Source organism: Schistocerca nitens, chromosome 1 (genome assembly GCF_023898315.1).
Source record: "Schistocerca nitens isolate TAMUIC-IGC-003100 chromosome 1, iqSchNite1.1, whole genome shotgun sequence".
Lineage (NCBI taxonomy): Eukaryota > Metazoa > Arthropoda > Insecta > Orthoptera > Acrididae > Schistocerca > Schistocerca nitens.
The window spans coordinates 450,432,929-450,452,723 of record NC_064614.1 but is presented as its reverse complement, the minus strand read 5'-3'; the positions used below and the strand labels follow the sequence as shown (position 1 = coordinate 450,452,723).

The 19,795-nt window shown below is 38.5% G+C and overlaps 1 protein-coding gene across 1 annotated transcript in view; it reads right to left on the bottom strand.

The window, feature by feature from the left end:
* Positions 1-4,898: 4,898 nt before the first annotated feature.
* The window catches only part of LOC126235957 (transcription factor E2F5-like), a 72,062-nt gene continuing 57,165 nt past the window's right edge, over positions 4,899-19,795 (bottom strand). The window contains exons 8-9 of the mRNA XM_049944929.1: positions 13,753-13,806; positions 4,899-5,380 (exon numbers count right to left, since the gene is read on the bottom strand). Coding sequence (XP_049800886.1) covers positions 5,265-5,380; positions 13,753-13,806 — 170 coding nt within the window. The 3' untranslated portion in view covers positions 4,899-5,264. The remainder of the gene's footprint in view (positions 5,381-13,752; positions 13,807-19,795) is intronic.

Below are 19,795 nucleotides of genomic sequence, written 5' to 3'. Positions count from 1 at the left end.
TTTTTACAGTTTCTAACACACAATTCAACAAAATCTGACGTTTTAATTTCACCGAACGGGCAAATGATTAGTGAAACTCAACAGTTCAAATTTCTAGGTGTTCAGATAGATAGTAAGCTGTCGTGGAAAGACATTCAGGATCTTGTTCAAAAACTTAATACTGCCATTTTTACTATTTAAACGGTATCAGAAGTGAGCAATACTTCGACATGAAAATTGGTCTACTTTGCTTATTTTCATTCGTTTATGTTGTAGGATATTTTTGGTTCAGAAACGGGCGGTTAGGGCACCTCTCACCGACCTCTGTTCACGAGTCTGGGTATTTTGACATTGGCCTCTCAATATGTATACTTCTTATTGTCGTTTCTTGTTACCAATATTAGTTTATTCCCAAGAATAAGCAGCTTTCACTTGGTTATTACTCGGCAGAAATCAAACCTGCGTTTGGATCGGACTTCCTTAATTCTAGTGCAAAAAGGTGTGCAGTAAACTGCTGCATCCATTTTCAATAAGCTGCCACTCGAGTTCAAAAATCTTAGCAGTAATCCACGCACTTTCAAATCGAAACTGAAGAGTTTCCTCATTTCTGATAGTGTTTACTGAACACTTTCGCTGCGGCTGACGCTTATAAGCGTCACAACAAGCCATGAGCCATCACTGTCGGATTACTCAGTCTAGTTGCAGGGTCTAAACTCAAAGCGTGTGAACTTTTGTTTTGTGTGGTCAGTTATCGAACGTATGTTGTTCGTAATGGCGGTTATTGAACAGACACCTGGACCTTCCAAAAAAAGTTAAATTGGCAGAAGAACAGTTACTTTGTGTACTAGACGACAGCGATTTTCTGTGCATTGAGGACGAGGCATACCACGGAGTTTGTCATTTAGAGGCTGCAGAAGAACTGCAGAGTGATGATAGCGTGGAAGCACGGCTTTCGAATCTGTTTCGTGACAGTTCCGAATCTGACGATACGGATCAAGACGATTGTGTGGAAATCGGCGACGAAAAAGAGCCCGACCTGACACACGGAGATAATCCAGGTGAGTCCTGGCATAAAGACCCACATAATAAGCAGTATCATTTTAACGCGAGAATGTCTCAAGTGTATTACCCGGGAAGAGATTTATCAATAGGTGAATCAATGAGTCTTTGGAGGGGAAGATTGTCATTTGGACAATACATAAAAAGCAAAAACGTAATAAATATGGCATTAAGATGTACATGCTCAACAATCCAGACGGTTTCATAAATAAGTGTGCTGTGTACACAGGATGAAGTGGAGATATGGGGGAAAAAGTCACGCTGAAAAGGTCGTTTGCATGTTGGTCACCACATTTACTTGGACAATTATTATAACAGGTTTTCTTTAGCTACAACTCTGTTGAACCTAAAAACCCTTTCCACAGGTACTCTGAAATTAAATAGGAAATATACCCCCAAAGACGAAGTATCGGCAAAACTTGGGAGAAAAAAGACAATTGCACGGAATTCTAATGGATTTATGATTGGAAAACTGAAGGATCGAAGAGAGGTTTCCTCCATTTCCACAGAACATCTAAATGTTATGGAGCAAGTTACGAATGCGCGCTAGCAAATAGTCACGAAACCTTTGCCTATTATTAGGTACAATGCGTGTATGTCTGGGACTGATAAACAAGATCAGATGTTATCGTATTATTTACATGAACGAAAGACTATCCGCTGGCCGAAAAAACTATTCCTTCATGTCATTGAGTTGCTAGTTTTCAATTCTCTATATCTGTACAACAAATACTCAGGAAATAAAATGACGTTGTACGATTACAGAATGAACATTATAAAGGGCTACCTTCCACCAATGGACGTTCCACGAAATGTAATCAAGAAACATCACAAACACACGTTGTGCAAAAGCGGGAAGATGCAAGTTATGAGGAAGCGTGTAAGAAGTGCGCGGAACAAGGCAAGCCTACTGATACACCATACGAGTGTACAACCTGCCCAGACAAATGTGGATACTGCTTGAACTGGTGTATAATTTCCCATGAGTAGCACAAACGCGATAATATCGGGGAAATTCTGATTATCAAAGACAACTTCTATTTCTTTTGACATTGCATGGTTTCTTTTTATGACGTGAAAGGTTAGAACTTATTTTCACGAGTACTCAGAAATAAGGTTTTGTGATAAGTCGACTTATTTCTTATTGCGTTGTAAAGCGTTCACTTCACTTCAGTTTTTTGCGAAAGAATTTGTTGTGCTAAATTTGTTTTAATGGCATCGCAATTGAAGTGATGGGGGACACAAGAGAAGCCTCCACGTAGGGTGTGTTTCGCTTACTAATTTCTACACATCAGGGCGTCTACGAAAGTGTAGACAGCTAATTCTCTCATACCAGGAGAAAAACATACTACTAAATTGACGACCTCTATCACAGTCAATCTTAAAAATGCGCATTTGAAGTAAATATATCAAATGAATCTAGTTTCCTTTTTGCTTCTTAAGAATTTGCGTTTTGGAATCCAAATTTTTTTCTGAATACAGTGGATTTGTTGCTTGTTTGAACTGTATTTTTTGTTACATTATCAACAAATTACGAACATTTGAATGACGCCTGTGACCCCTATAGGTGTCAGACAGCAGACTTTAAAACATGATCACAATACAATCGAAGCTGCTTTGAAGTAATACATCTAAGGTGGCATCATTAAGTCAGTACAGAACATGATCCTACAGATCTTGACGTCAGGCTGCAGCTCAGGTGTGCTTAGGAACATCGGCTCCGAGCGGTACCTGCCGCTTCAGTGTTACCAGCCCGCACTGGAGAGTTGCACGCCTGCACCGATGCCGCAGCGAAAGTGTTAAACTTATGGACTGACTTTAAGGTTCATGAACATTTATTTTTATCTGTTATTACTCTTATGTTGTAATTTCATGTACTGACGTGTTCCATGACCTTGGACATTTGCTCCTACGGAACTTGACGTGTAAATAAAAATTAAGGGGGGAAAAAACCCCTTTTGTGGCAAAAATATTTAATTGACCTCACAAAACCTGGAAGAAATAGCAAAGAATGATTTTTTTTTTTTTAAACATTTCATTTGAAACATTTCTTAACCTGTTGCAGACCTTATTTCATTGCTTTTGTTGGTCTTTTGGCCTGGACATAATATGTCTTTCATGACGACAATAGGACTGTTGCTATAATCAGATTCCTCCCAGAACAATCAATGGCACCTTTGATAAAGAGGTTTTTTAAACTGCAGAAAATATTTTTAAGGATACAGAGATTGTATAATTTCTGATAGTTCTGTGTCATTGAGGTTTATCAGGGAAACAGTATTCTTAAATTTGTCATTTCTGCATTGGCACATTTTCCAAAGTGCTCAAGTATGCTCATATGCAGCACAATAAGCAGAGCAATGGCCAAGACAGTTTCTTGTAACTTCAGTTCTGTCTAAATAAAACTTGCAAATTACTGTGACATGTTGGAAAGCATTAATTTTTTTTTCATCAGATGTGCTTGCTGCAAGGAAAATGTTTGTTTTCAGATACCGTATTTACAAGAATCTTGTGCCCACTTTTTTTTTACCACACAAAGTATGCACAAGATTCGATAGTGCATTAGATTTCAGTATGAACTTGAATTGTTCACTGGTATTTCTTACCTTATGTGATCTGAAATAGCAGAACATTTTTTAAACTCTAGCAAGAAAATATGGGTACAGTATCTATGAATTAAAGAAAGGAGGACGTAAATCAGCTACGAGGTTATAGAGCTAAAAGAGCTGGTACGTATTTCCAGATCTGAATTCTGTTCGCGGGTGTCAGAACAATATCCATTACTGCCAGGAGAGGAAATTTTCTTTAGTTAACAGTTCAAATAGAACATGAAGTTTTTGGTTTGTTTTTATTTGTTTGTTAAAATTTAGGTACTGTCAGTACATTACAATGTATTTTTGTACTTCTCAACTATGTTTCATTACTGTTGGCCTACTACAGTACTCCACATTGGGTTTGAATTAGGTAGTCACAAAATGGAAGGCAAGCAGAGAAGATTATCGTATGAAGGTAAGATTTTAATTTTTAAAATTGAGGTGCGCCTTACGTTTGATGGCGCATTAGATTCGCGTTTTGTCATGATAGCTATAGGGAATAAACAGAGAACTATATGTCATTACTAAAAACACACGTTATACAGAAATTATTATAAGAACTGGGCTACTGGAACTGTTATAAAATGATGTATGTGTGAGAAACATTTCAATAAATTACAGTCCTAGTGATGGAAGTCTGCAATTTAACATCCAACACTGACTAAATTTATTTTCCTCTGCTAGTCAGCTACTTAAGAATTACGTACGCCACTTAGCTGTTGATACGAACTGCCTCTTATTCAAAACAATGACACGCGACATTTTCTGTATGGCTTAGGTGCTTCAAATTCACGTGTGTCACTTAGATGTTAGCAATATGCTGCACTATACTCTTGTCAAGGCGTATCGATTGAGACAGGAAGGGCTGTACAAGCTGCTGTCATATGCATTTCTTCATGCGACAAAAATGAATAACTTAAACAATTTTTAAGAAATCTGTTCAGTGTTTCTTAGTAGCTAAAATTTTGATAGTACATTTCTGTAATTGCATTCTTCCTGCATAAAAAAATCTCAGGCTTGGTTTCAAAATATTAGATTGGACCATTTCCTTGTTAGACAACTGGAGAGTTACAAAAATATAAAAGCATGTTTCACATGTTTTAAACCTACCATGCACACCACTCCGTGCCAAAATAATATAGTGAATGATATAACGTCACAAATCACTTTCATTCATGTCACACGACATTCATTCATGTTATGCCTGACAACATACCTGTGTAAAATTAGGGTACAGGGTGTAAAGGTGAGTACTTTTCAGTGGTATGTTGCTTGATAAAGCTTTACTTCAGTGCATTACTTATTAGAAAACTATACTAAAACTTTGTACAATATACACAGGCTGCCACACAGTGCTTTATACATAACATACTTCTGACAAAAGTATATGTCACATAAATATTCACAAAAATTTAAAAACAAACTTTTCATAGCATGATCATTTGAGTGTTCACAAACAGCAAAAATAAAAAATATATTGTACAAGAAGAATACTTTTCTTACAACTGTTTCACACAACAAAGGAATGTATAAATATAAATTTATATTCACAATATGCCACTTAAGCATGGTGACATAACAGTCAATAACAGTTTCATAATGGAGTTGCAACTGCTTGTATGGAGGAACTATTCACATAGAAATCAATGGAACATCAAACAAGTCACAAACTCCTTCTGAATCACTGAGATTGAAGCAGTAGTCCTTATCACTTGGAGGAGGACTCAATCTCACAAAAGGCCCGAAAACTGTAAAATAAACAACTCACATTAGTGAGATGACATTTTTACACAGAAATGTTACATCAATTCTAAGGCTCAAAAAATCTTGTACCTTACTACAATGGATTTAACTTAAGTCTGACGGGACTTAAGACTTTAGCAATAATATTACAGACCTTTAACTGCCATATAAGAATAGTTGGCCACTGCAATATAGCTTTCCTAAAATTTAATAACTATACAATTAAACCATTTGTACTTCATACTCATAAATCCCCTATCGATGTAAATTATACTTCCAGTTTTTGAATGGTACACTTCTGATGAAGTTTTGGTAAAGTACATCTTAATGCTAAAGTAATAACCAGGAAACTATCACAATTACCTTACTCCAACACTACCCACAGATTGCTGCTTAGTTGTATTATCTACATAATTTTGATACTGGTTGTCAATGACAAGGCTCTAGTTCAACAAAATTAAACTTCAGAACAGAAGCAGCCTGTGAGACTGCTGAATTCTTGTTCACATGCTAGAACAGTCTGGCTCAATCCCTATAAGCAAATCCTCATAGAAGCAACTTAAAGAATGTTATTTCTGCATGTTCACTGTACATTGCAAAGCAGTGAGTAAAAAGCCTATCTATCAATGTCACTTTTAGCACTGGTCACTCAGTCACAGTCATAATTTTTCTCTGAATGTACCATCTAAAACCAAACCGATAGGAATGCTGTGGGCACTCAAAGCAACATCTTGTATAAATCTGTTGTTACATCAATAGCGTACTTCTTCCAAACCACAAAGAATCTTAAAACCTTGATCTGGTTCAGATTCATATCATCATCTTAATGATTTAGAACAGGCTAAGCGAATTTTATCAACAATCCGGTGACCTCACAACATTTCATCCCTTCTTTCCCGAGTTCATCCATATCTCAGCAAACAACCTTCCTGGATATCACTCATTCCACTGTTCATTTCTGATCCCCAACGATACCTTCAATTTGGCATCTACTACTACCCATTCCACAAACCCCCTCCAACGGCCACGTTAGCCATGGACACTGTATCTGTAGTCAATGAGAAATGTGCATTCTTTTTTGCACCTCCTTAAACCATATATTCTGCTGTCCAACTTCTCTATGCAGTATATTTCCAGCCACCAATCGCCAGCTCCATATACCAAATCCCTGGGAACCAGATGCACGACTTGTCCCAAGTAGCTGCCACCATCTATTCCAGCCTTGCCACTGATGTTTCCCAAACAGCCAAAGGCAACACGATCTGTAAAGCAGACATCTAACAACTTTCCTGTAAGCACAGCAGGAAATTCTTTACATATTTTACCACAAATAACTTATTCACCAGGACTGCTGGTCACTGTTACATGAACATCAGACCATAGTTTTGTGTAACATGCTTCCCTTCATAATCACTATCACTGCTGAAGTGTCTCCTCTTTATTCATTATGGCAATTATCTTTAAGAAAGCAGTACTAACATTATTGATACGGGCCAAAAAATTCGACAAAAGATATGCTGTTTTCGCAAAATGTCATAAAATTCAGCATTTTCCCATGAAAAATGTAAACCTGAGGATGACAGTTCACCACATTTCCAACTGATAGATACTTTATGCTGAAATTGGATTTTGACTGCCCTTATCCCCCGTTGCTAAGATTCGCATATAATCTTCATGTGACAATTCATTTCCCACATAATGAATTACGGTTCTTGATGTGACATCAAATGAAAATACCGCACTCCTGATGCCACGAGTAATGAGTATGATGGGCAAAAAATGTGGATCTCACGAGGAGCGTGCAAGGGATAAGTCCCTGCAGACGCACTATCCTCTGTGCCCGCGGTGGCTCAGATGGATAGAGCGTCTGCCATGTAAGCAGGAGATCCCGTGTTCGAGTCCCGGTCGGGGCACACATTTTCAACATGTTCCCAATGAAGTGTATCAATGCCTGCTTGCAGCTAGGGTGTCTATTTAATTATCATTTCACTTCTGATGAACTTGCCAGTAACAGTTTTAATCGTCGCCTTTACATTTCCAGACACTTTTGCACAACTAATTGTACCAAAAAATAATTCATTTTTAGAGATAATTGATGTGGTACTCCATCAAACTGTGTACTTACATAACACAAGTATAAATGCAAAAACAGCCAAACACAAGCACTTTAGTTTTTCAAACATGTAAATCAATATAGTGTCTGCTTGATTTGCTTCTATCAGCTGATCAGTGCACAGGATACTTGACACCAAGTAATCATCACAGCTGTCGCATATAACTGACAGCAGAAATTATATCAAGTTGTGTGAGTAATATGGTTGATAGATTTTTATGAAACCATGTTCACTGGTTTTGGGAACTCTGAACCACCTCTGAACCGAACTAAGAACTCTGGCCACAAAACTGATCAATCTGCCATCAGAAACTGAATTAACAAAAATGGTAAAAATAATACTAAAGCAAAATTCAAATAAATATTCTCAGTGATTTGTTTTACCACCAGAAACATGGGTCCTGAGCTGTGACAGGCCTACAGAAGCAAACTGAGCAGGTGCCATGTTGATTTACGTGTTTGTGATGCGAAGGTACCATATTTATACTTCTGACCTACAAAAATATTCTGTTTAATTAATGCATCATCACATTATTAAATGTTTCGAAACGGAATATTTCTGGAAAGATTAGTTGTGAAAAAATATTGGGAAATGTAATGTCAGATAAAACTATTACCTCTATTCTAAATTTAAAGATAATTGTGGGAAAAGGAATTTTTGGTAATGAAACAGGCAAGCTTTTAAAAAAGTGAATTAACAAATATTTCAGGCAAAGGTGAAGGAAACATCAACACACTGGATTGCACCTTCAAGGTAGGCTAACTCCTATAGTCACAGATACCCATTCAAGGCTGTGTTCACAGCCACATATTTCTTTTTAACAGCCATAGGATGATCAATGACAAACTCTTAATGCTGACCTGGCACAGAATATGTTGTGTAGTAATTTCTTCATAATTCAGTGGGAAAGCAACTTTGCCAGCAGGAAATGTAAATGCTGTCAAATGCCTCATGTTGTACACTCATGCTCATAAATTAAGGATAATGCTGATACATGGTGAAACAACACTGGTGGGCAGTTTGCGGTTTAAATAACCTCGGACTATGACCATGCGGTGCATTTGACCTGCGGTCGTCGCACAGTGGCGCTGGCAGCAGTCCACATACGCAGAGGTGTGTTGGTGCATGTCAGAGTACGGTGCAGTGAGGAAGCGTGTAGATGTGCCAATGGTGACTGTGTGTTGAAAATGGCTCAAAGAACACATGTTGATGACATTATGAGGGGTAGAATAATAGGGTGACTTAGAGGCTGGTTAAACACAGCAGGCCGAAGCGTGGGCCCTCCGTGTGCCACAAAGTGTTATCTCAAGAATATGGCAACGATTCCAGCAGACAGGAAACATGTCCAGGCGCTACAGTGTGAGACGTCCGGTGTACGACACCACAAGAAGACCAATATCTCAACATCAGTGCCTGCAGATGGCCACGGAGTACTGCAGGTAGCCTTCCTTGGGACCTCACCGCAGCCACTGGAACAGTTGTCTCCAGACACACAGACTACAGACAACTGAACAGACATGATTTACTCACCTGGAAACCTGCAAGGTGCATTCCACTGACCCCTGGTCACAGGAGAGCCCGTAAAGCCTGGTGTCAAGAACACAGTACATGGTCATTGGAACAGTGATCCCAGATTATGTACAGGGATGAGTCCAGGTATAGTCTGAACAGTGATTCTCGCTGGGTTTTCATCTGGCGTGAACCACGAACCAGATACCAACCCCTTAATGTCCTTGAAAGGGACCTGTATGGAGGTAGTGGTTTGATGGTGTGGGGTGGGATTATGACTGGTGCACTTACACCCCTGCATGTCTTTGACAGATGAACTGTAACAGGTCAGTTGTATCGGGACGTTATTTTGCACCAGTATGTCCGCCTTTTCAGGGGTGCAGTGGGTTCCACCTTCCTTCTAAAGGATGATAATGCATGGCCCCACTGAGCTGCCATCTTGGAGGCATACCTTGGAACGGCCTTCCTGTTCTCCAGACCTAAACCCCATCGAGCACGTCTGGGATGCTCTCGGTAGACGTATCGCTGCACGTCTTCAAACCCCTAGGACACTTCAGGAGCTCCAACGGGCACTGGTGCAAGAATGGGAGGCTATACCCCAGCAGCTGCTCGACCATCTGATCCAGAGTATGCCAACCCATTGTGCAGCCTGTGTACGCATGCATGGTGATCATATCCCATATTGATGTTGGGGTACATGCGCAGGAAACAGTGGCATTTTGTAGCACGTGTTTCGGGATGGTTTTCTCAACTTATCACCAATACCATGGACTTACAGATCTGTGTCGTGTGTGTTCCATATGTGCCTATGCTATTAGCGACAGTTTTGTGTAGTGCCACGTTGTATGGCACCACATTTCTGCAATTATCCTTCATTTATGAGCATGAATGTAGATGGCTGCTTCCACACTATAGTGATGTGTTGACTAATTGGTAGCATAATGTTTCCAGAGATAACAGTTTTGAGTAGAGAATGACCACTGAGATACTTTTTCTTTAATGGTTTATGTTTAATGGGTTCAATATATTTTTTCCTTCAATAATTTAAACCATCAATAACACCAATAAATAAAAATGTAACTGATAGGTATACTTTCAACATAAAAACTGGTCATAAAATAAAACCAATATTTCTTGTTCCCAATTATCAATAGTGACTTGGTGTCTTCACTGTAAACAATATCCCATAGTAGTCACCACCACCACCACCACCACCACCACCACACACAACACTATGTTATGAGAAAGATTATGACTTATTAAGGGAAACCCAACGCCGTAATGTCAAATCATTAAATTACTCTTGGCTTTTTGTAAGATGATGTATGATAGAGTTGCTGATTACCCTGTAACTTATTTATGAACTTACATACCAACTGGGACTGGACATCTTTTGTGTTTGAATACAGTCTTGATATATTCCCAAATAATTTTAGATATTATAAAATTAGGATACACCATACACTTAGTGTAACTAATTTCGTACTAGAAGGGAGAAATCAAAATTACACTGCTTTATACCAGAAAATAAACTTATTTTGATGAGGACACTAATTTGAGGTAATTCACACACTTTCTCACTTTGATCATTTATTTTGTTTCATCACTAAGAATGGCGACATTGTTCAGGTAGTTCCTGCACTTTTTTTATTTGCCGCTAAATCATAATGGTTACAGTTTTGATATAGGAAATTAAATATCACCACAAACAACAGCATTATCAGTTTCTGACGCATGGTTATTTTTCCAATCCAAATGCAACAAAATACAATACATTCAAATAATTTGTTGGAGAGTGAAATTCTATTTCCTTACAATGGCAGCTTAATATGAGAAATGGAGTATGTAGGGTTTCTATCTTTGAGGATGCATCAGAAGGTCTCATATTCACAGCAATTTTCAAAAGTTGAATAGAACTGGCCTTTACAATCAGGATATTTTATATTGACAAACTACCTACTGGCTTCTGTCTCGGGTTCTTCGGCAGACGTTCATCTAATGATTTTTCTGACGTTTCGCCAGCACGAGTGGCTGGCATTGTCAAAGCTTCACCCTCCATTGCTGGTGGTGAACTGCAGCCGAGCTCGCGGGCGCAGACTATATGTACCTGGTGCGCCAACGTCCGAGGGCTTCTCCGCAGTCATTTCCGGTGCGGTTCTCCTCTTGCTACCTGCGACGGTCGTTCGCTGCAGTACGGGAAGCCAGGATCCGTTTACCTTAAGGCTTTCCTCTTTCTTGTTCAAACTGTTCGCGTGTTTTTGTATTTCCACAGCTTCTCTGAACAAGCGAGTGTGATAGTGCTTCTCTACAGCCAGAACTTCCGTGTCGGCGAATTTTATTACGTGGTCGGTCTCATTCAGTGCGTGCTCTGCCACGGCTGATTTCTCCACCTGCCCCAACCTGCAATGTCGCTTATGCTCTTTGGTCCAGGTGTTAATGGATCGTCCAGTCATTCCGACAAACTTTTCCGCATGTGCAAGGAATACGGTATATTCCCGACATTGCAAGTGGGTCTCGGCGAAGGAGAAAAGAGATCCACTGGAAAATAATTGTGGGCCACATATTTGCAACGACGAGTTCTCTAATGAACACCTAATGAGAAAATCATCATGTGCTGTTACACTTTTTGAAAACTATGTTTAACACCAAAACTTCACTAAAAACTTACAGACTTTCCTTATGGTGAGGCTTTTAAACACATGCCAGCAAAAGAACAATTAACAGCCGAGAGGGGAGGGGGGGGGGGGGGAGAGAAAAGAAAATTCACACACAACAACGCTGTAATACTAAAACTGAATACCAGCCGGTCATTTTCAAGGTTTCACTTCAGTCCATCAGTCTTACGTTGTAGCCAACACTGCTTAATAAAATAATATAAACTCACAAACAAATGAGCACTGTCTGGTCATTGTGGCAAGACTTAATTGTAACTGTGCCTCACAGTAGCAGAGTAGCAGTACAGTGATGAGGGTAAGGAAGAGGCATGGGGTGGGGATGGGAGATAGAAGGATGGCATGCAGAAGGGGTAGTGCTGCTTGAGGGCGTGTGAAGGGCTGAGGTGGGGACAGGCTAGTATGTGTTAAAAGAAAATCATAACATATTCAGAAGAAACAGCCAAATATTTGTGACAACAAAGATGTAAGTTTCACAGCTGCCCTGTTAGGATGATGATTAAAAATGGTGGTACCACTGGGGGTCAGGCCAAACTAAAGAGGCATTAGAGATAAAAATCAATGTAAGCAGTTTCTTTTTGTTTATTTCTCATTGTATTATCAAAATATAGACTACCAATAAATGGCGTAAGTTTAGAATAGGTGTAATGGTAATGTTTTAGGCAGATACCCTAAGTCAACGAAAGTAATTTTGAATAGAACATGTTAAAAAATAAAGTTTTCTCAAGGAGCCTCTTAAAAAGAAAGGGGGTTCATCCTATAATCAGGGTCGTCTATACTCGGGTAGATACGGTATTTCCACAGGCTTTCATCATGGCAATTTCACTTAAAGTGCATAACATATTTTGATTCTGCTTATCCTACATGTACCATACCATTCCTTCCCCCCCCCCCCCCCCCCCTCTCTCTCAAATTGTGGACATGTTCATCTCTGCATCACCTTGGCACTTATTTTTTAATTAAGGAGGGGGCCACGTTGAACAACATCATTTATGGTAAGCGTATGAAACTACGAGGCAGCGATTTTGAATAATCAGAACTTGTTCCAATGAAGGCCAAAAAGAACAATTATCAATTCTGATAAATTTCATAACCATATTTTTATAATTTGTAACAACATAGGAAACAACTGTCCTTCACTACTTCGATTACCTGATGGCAATGAAGTGCCACAATCCTACTTGTCAGTTGTATATTGGAGCTACAAGTTTTGCCAGCCCGCAATATCTTTTCCAGTGTAAAATATCAGCACTGTCCCTCTAACACATACTGTCAATGTTTGCCTCACAAGGTCTGATGCTAAAATTACTCACCGACTTTATAAAGAAGGCACAGAAACAGCTTGCCAATCACCATCACGGGATACTAACATCCTTGATTGTATCAAAAGGAAAATTCACTTCAGGAAACTATAATTTAAGGCAAATTACTGACCAGTACTTACCTTCAACAGGAGACACAAATTAAAGTACAAGGAACTGTCCTAGCTTTTTGAACTACTAGTTACTGAATTTGGAGGAAAGACAGATGGGTTGGGGAAGGTTAAAATGGAAGGACTGGTCATTCAGACTGTAGGATAACTGTGTTTTAATTCACAATCCTCTAGAACAGTTCATCATTGATACTAATACTGCCAGTCCTCAATATCTGTATCAAAATAAACTGACAAGAAGCAAGCACGTTAAACAGATCTTTTGCATTATACCTTTTACAAAGCTACTAGGGTCACATGGAAAAGCAAGGAAAACTATTTGTATCTTTCAAAATTATTGGTTCCTTCCTCAGGAAAGTTAGAAAGGAGGGGTTGTCACTCAGATGGTACCTTCACCTATTGTGAGGGTGAAGATAGATTTCTCTCCTCATCCTCTCAACAGGTGGGTCCCTCTCATCCTGAAGTCTGAAAAACAAAGCCATCATTTCTTGCTTTGCAAACCTACCCCTCTCTTTACTCTAATGAAAGCTAAGAAGAGTTTTTTCACTTTCAAATGTGTCTATTAGCTTTACTGGAATTCTGCCTCCTGATGTAAGAACTGGTCAGTCATTGTCAATTATATTGGTTGTGAAGTAAACACGTTTACTTACGTTCTGATGATATCAGATCTTCAAGGAACTCTCCATCAAAACCCATTGGCATATCTGAAACAATGGAATACATTTACAAGCCTGAGAGAGAGAGAGAGAGAGAGAGAGAGAGAGAGAGAGAGAGAGAGAGAGAGAGAGGGGGGGGGGGATTTCTGAGAAAGTAATTTTTTATAAGATACACATATACTTCACAGGGAAAGTTGTGCTAAGTGACACTTTGGTTGTCAGGATCACTTAAAAGAGGTAGCCTCACCAGATATGATATGGGATCTTAGTTCAGCTAACCAAGAAAAGGTTAAGCTGTTCACATTCTGTTTTACTTCCAACAATCACTGTGCAGTCCATTTATGTTCTTGATTCATATAAAAACGATTAAAGATGTCAATGGGTTTTAAAAATGGCAATATTTATCTAACTGAAGAAAAACTCAATAACATGGATATTCATGGTAATAAAAGTCGCATCACTTAATAACAAATTATCCACAGGATGATACCTTTTTAGTTCGTTGTTTCATCTGGAATTATTTTCAGTGCAAAACAATGAAACTACATCCCTTAAAGTATACCACACATAAGGAGATTAGAAGCATAGAGAAGCCAGTTTGTCTGTATAAACAACTTGCTTTATTCACCACACATTGCCAAAGTTTCTCTAATACAAATGGAACAGAAAAACATCGTTTGTTGGATGCTACAAGTTTTAAACATAATCTAATGTAATGTTGAAACCAGAATAACTGTGAAGTCACAAATTTACTTACTAAACCATAATTTAGAATAAATATGTTGTTGGTAGAGTTACCACTAGACCAGCAGGATAGTGGGAAATTCAGAATGGAAAGAAAGATTTCCATATCGTCAAATCTAATGGTAAGGAGAGAGGGAAGATGGGGTAACATCCAACCTTCGGACAATGAATCACAAATATAGATTAATTAAGAATATGGAGGTATGCCAAATTAAATTAAGTAGCAAGAGAAGTAAGTTTATTCAGCTACAGACAAAGGGGCAATTACTGAACAAAGGTATATAGGCAAACAGCAAAATGTGTTTCATGCACTGAGAAGGCAAAAGAGAAACTAAATAAAAGTATTTGGAAATGTCTTCAAAGCATGTGAGAAGACAATGAAAATTTGAGGGTCGAAAAAAATGAGAACAGTATGACATGGAGGAAACAAAACCACGCTGGATGAACACCAGAATTAATCAGTTAAGATTACATTACCATTGTCTAGAGGTTAGTGTCCTAGTTACTGAAGTAGAGGCCCTAACTTTAATTCCTAGTAATGTATTAAATTTTTCTACATGCGAAATATCTGGAACAGGGTCCGCGCATCCTCACACAGCCAAACAACGATCTGCATTATGAAACTGTGCAGATCATAAAATTAAATAAAGGGTTTTCACACCATGCAGGGAGTCCCATAAGTGTTTTCTTCAGTCAAGATGGAAGATGGCACAATAGCTAACAAGACACAGGACATTCTACAAGAATATGGGTATTTCTTTAAATGTTTATATCATTCAAGATATTAATAAGAAACACAGCAGGTTAACAATAACAGTCTGGAAGTAAGACGAAATGAATAAAGCCATTTTGACGTATGAACAATGGAATGGCACTGGAAAATTGTAAGTGTTTAGTGGTAATACTTTAAACTGAAGGAAAAATAACACGAAACAAAAATTCTTTACAGAATCTTTGCAGAGTAAGACATTTCACCAAAATTGGAACAAAGTCTATAACTATGTTATTTCGCAAGAAAGGAGGTATGTCACAAAAAACTACAGACCTATCAGTATTCTCACTGTTATACACAAGATATTCACTAAAACTACCTCCAGCCACATAGGGGGAACTAGAAGGCAGAGGAACAGCAGAATTTAAAAGCTGATATAGCAAGTCAACAATGCCATTGCCACATTTATATCACCACTTGGCTCCATTCTGCCCTCTACCTCATACCATCCATCCTTTGTTGCCGTCGTGTGTTTTATCACCTCTTGTCCAGCCACATATTTCTCTACATTTCTCCACTTTTTCCTTCTTCCTTTTCTTATCTACACATATTACCAACTCAGCCCAGTGTGGTCAAAATTACCCACCTGGCTGCTGCAGTACACATTCCACCTGCATACAGCTATAAGATCATATCCCATGTACCTGCTGCCTCTCCTTGCCCAAACACCCTCTCACTACTTGCCAATCCTTCACCCCAATCGAGATGCAGTGCTGTCACAACATAACAGAGAGAGAGAGAGAGAGAGAGAGAGAGAGAGAGAGAGAGAGAGAGAGAGAGAGGGGGGGGGGGGGGGGGGGGGAGCTTTGTAGAACAAAATTGAAGGAATGAGCTAAAAGCCGGCAGAGTTCCCACTTGTTTATGTGCTGTTCAACATTTCAATGGCTTTACTATTTATCTTTATTTGTTATATTACTTACATTTCATCAGTGCTAATCATTTCCAATGTATCAGCTAACACAGCAACTGCAAAACTAGGCCTGAATATCGCTATACTAAGACTAACATGCTTCCTTAGAAAATTTTATTTTTAATGTGTTCTGATTAATCAATATTACAAACTGTTTTATTGATATACAGTGAAGATCTGGCTAAAAACGTTATCAAACCTCCCATAAACTTACGCCATTTATTGATTGTCCATATTTTGGTAATACAAGGAAGATTAAAATAAACCAAAAGAATTAATATACATTAATTTTTATTTACACTTTTTTTTTTTTTTTTTTTTTTTTTTTTTTGCATACGACATACGTAATCACTTTTTCATCATCTAAAATCCTACTGTCATTTCTTCCTTCATGGCACTCCTCCCATAATACGTCATGTTACCCATTCGTGGCATCATATATGCCAGCATTTTTAAAATCCTTTCACTATAATTCAATTGATATTACGTTCCAAGTAGCAAGGATCTATTGGCCCAGCATGAAGGCTCAGGATTTCTTTGGATTCCCTCCTGGAGTGAAGGAATGGTCTCCTTGAAGCCACTCGCTGCAAAGCAGTCACTGGTGAGCCTTGAAAGGGCTATTCGCAGTTATGAGGTCATAGGTCATGCCACCAGGAATTACCCAGTCTGTGTTGTTCTTTGACACCACAACCTTAACTTTCTAGGTGAGATGTTCCCTGAAAGAATCCACCATAAACATTTTCATCCTATTCAGTAAAGAGAATTTAATGACTCAAAACTTTTATTCTTGGTTATTTATTCATTTTTATTTGTATTATATGCTAGTTTTGTTAAACTAGATGTTCTTTCTCCCATTTTGTTTCCAACAACCTTCAAGCAATCTAAGCATCAGGTCAATATGGCACTGTGGGTCCACCTGGATGCAAACAATTGGCCCATAGTTACTTTGTTTTATGCAGAGACAGACCAACAGAACAGAAAGTTACAATGGAAGCACCAAATCATTTGCCACCCACCCATTTTCTCAATGCCTACAGAAATATCTTGCAGGCAGTTTGTCTTTTGGTATGGTTTTCCTGTGAAGAACAACATGGGGGCAGCTTCCATCTGCCAGCACACACACTATTACTGTTACTCTGGCATTTTCATTGCTGGAACTTCTTAAAGTAACATTTAACATCCTTAACACTATGTTGTTTGGTGACACCATGTTGTTTGGTGACACCACAGTGGTGTCGTGCGCGTAATATCGCTCAGTGGTTGGCGAACCCACAGTGGTATTGTGAGCATAGTATCGCGCAGTGGCCAACGACAGCACTTTAGTATCTTTTGCATTCTGTTGGTGTTTTGTTTGGGTAACAATAGTAACACACGTCAGCAAGTTTTTTGTTTTTATAATTAATTGTGCCCTTTCATCACGGCAGACAAAAGAGACGATACAATTATTTATGATGAATGCATGGACATCTTGTCTGATGTTCTGGATAACTTAACTGACTGGGAAGAAGACATTGGATATCAAAAAATGAAAGTGAAGCAGAAATCATTGGAAGATAGTGAAATAAGCCAAGAAGAATTCAGCAAACGCTACGGTTGCCAACTGATTTGGATGAATCCGATGAAGAAGACCTTGCACAGTGGTCAGACTGATTTACCGAGGACCAATAATAAATTTGAAGGGCTCCAGGTCCAAACGTATTTCCCAAAGATACACAGAGCATTGAGGGTATTGTAGAATTATATATTGGGCACAATCTATATGAATATATTAGCAACAAAATCAACAAGTACTATAGTCAACACTGCAATAGAAGGAAACTGGGACCCAAACTTATAAAATAGTTTGGGCTCGCTATCCTTATGATAATTGTAAAAATGCAAGGATCGATGATTACTGGTCAACGAATCTGTTGATACACACCAACATTTCGCAAAACCATGTCCCACAATCGATTCAGACGAAGATTATCATTTTTACATTTTTCTGACAACAACAATAAACCAAATAAAGCCGACTAGCCTTTCAAAGTACAATTCGTAATTTATTATTTTTCCAAAAAGTTTAAAGAACCTCTTAATCTAAGTCAAAACATCTAAATTGGTGAAGGAATGATACCGTGGCATGGATGATTAAATTTTAAAGTTTACAGTCCGTCGAAAATTACGAAACATGGCATACTCATTCGGATGTTGTGCGATTTGCACACGACTGCTGTATTTGATGTATTTCATACATATACTTTCGTATTACGCAAACATGCAGTACAAATGCCGATGCGAATCAAAGATCTTTCCAAAACGAGTTGTTTTTTGCTGGATTTCGTTTCCTAAAGTGCATTCTTGTGCTGAGTAGCCTTTAGCAAAAACAGTGATGGAACTATTGACACCTTCTTATGAAAAGTGGCATCACATCAATATGGATAATTATCAGAACAGTGTAGAACTCACAGAGAAGTTACTTGAAATGAAAATTCGAGTTTGTGGGACAATACGGCAAAAAAGAGGATTTCCGGAAAAATTAAAGTGTGCAAAAGTCAATGTGTTTGAAGCTTGTCATCAGCGGAAAGGTGAAGTACTTGCACAGGTATGGAGAGCTTAGAAAATTAAAACAATATGAATGATCTCTACAATACATAATGCCACTTTGATTGACACTCAAAGAAAATGTAGAAATACCAATTACTCAATAAAAAACCTGAAAGTGTATTACACTACAACAAATACATTAAAGAAGTGGATCAGGCAGACCAATGTTTGAGTTATTACCCTATACACAGAAAAACTATAAAATGGTCAAAAAAAGGTTTGCATGTACCTCTGTAATTTTGCCTTATTTAATGCATTCTGTACAGGGCAATATAAGAGTCTCTGAGTTCATCATTTTTTATTGAAAGTGTCCAGTTTGTTGATAAAAGATCATTCAGCTGCTTCTCAGCAAAACTTGGAGGTTGCCACTACATCGCATACGTCTCATGATCCAGTTGACAGACTTTCCTGTCACATAAAGCAACACAGACTTATACTTATTTCCTAAATGAATAAACAAAAACGAAGAAACTGCCATGTATGTTCTATATATATACAGGGTGAGTCACCTAACGTTACCGCTGGATATATTTCGTAAACCACATCAAATACTGACGAACTGATTCCACAGACCGAACGTGAGGAGAGGGGCTAGTGTAATTGTTTAATACAAACCATACAAAAATGCACGGAAGTATGTTTTTTAACACAAACCTACGTTTTTTTTAAATGGAACCACGTTAGTTTTGTTAGCACATCTGAACATATAAACAAATACATAATCAGTGCCGTTTGTTGCATTGTAAAATGTTAATTACATCCGGAGATATTGTAACCTAAAGTTGACGCTTGAAACCTCCGACGTTCAGTTGCGTGTTGTAACAAACACGGGCCACGGTCGGCGAGCAGCATCTGCAGGGACATGTTTACGATGACGACCATGTTTACGAGTGTGGCTGTAGTGCACTGTTGTGGTTTGGTCTAGCTGTCGCAGTGTCCGCATGTAGCGCTTGCTGCTATTGTTATTCTGCATTCGTCTCCGCACGCAGACCAACTGTAGTACACCGTGTTACCAGACGTCTGTG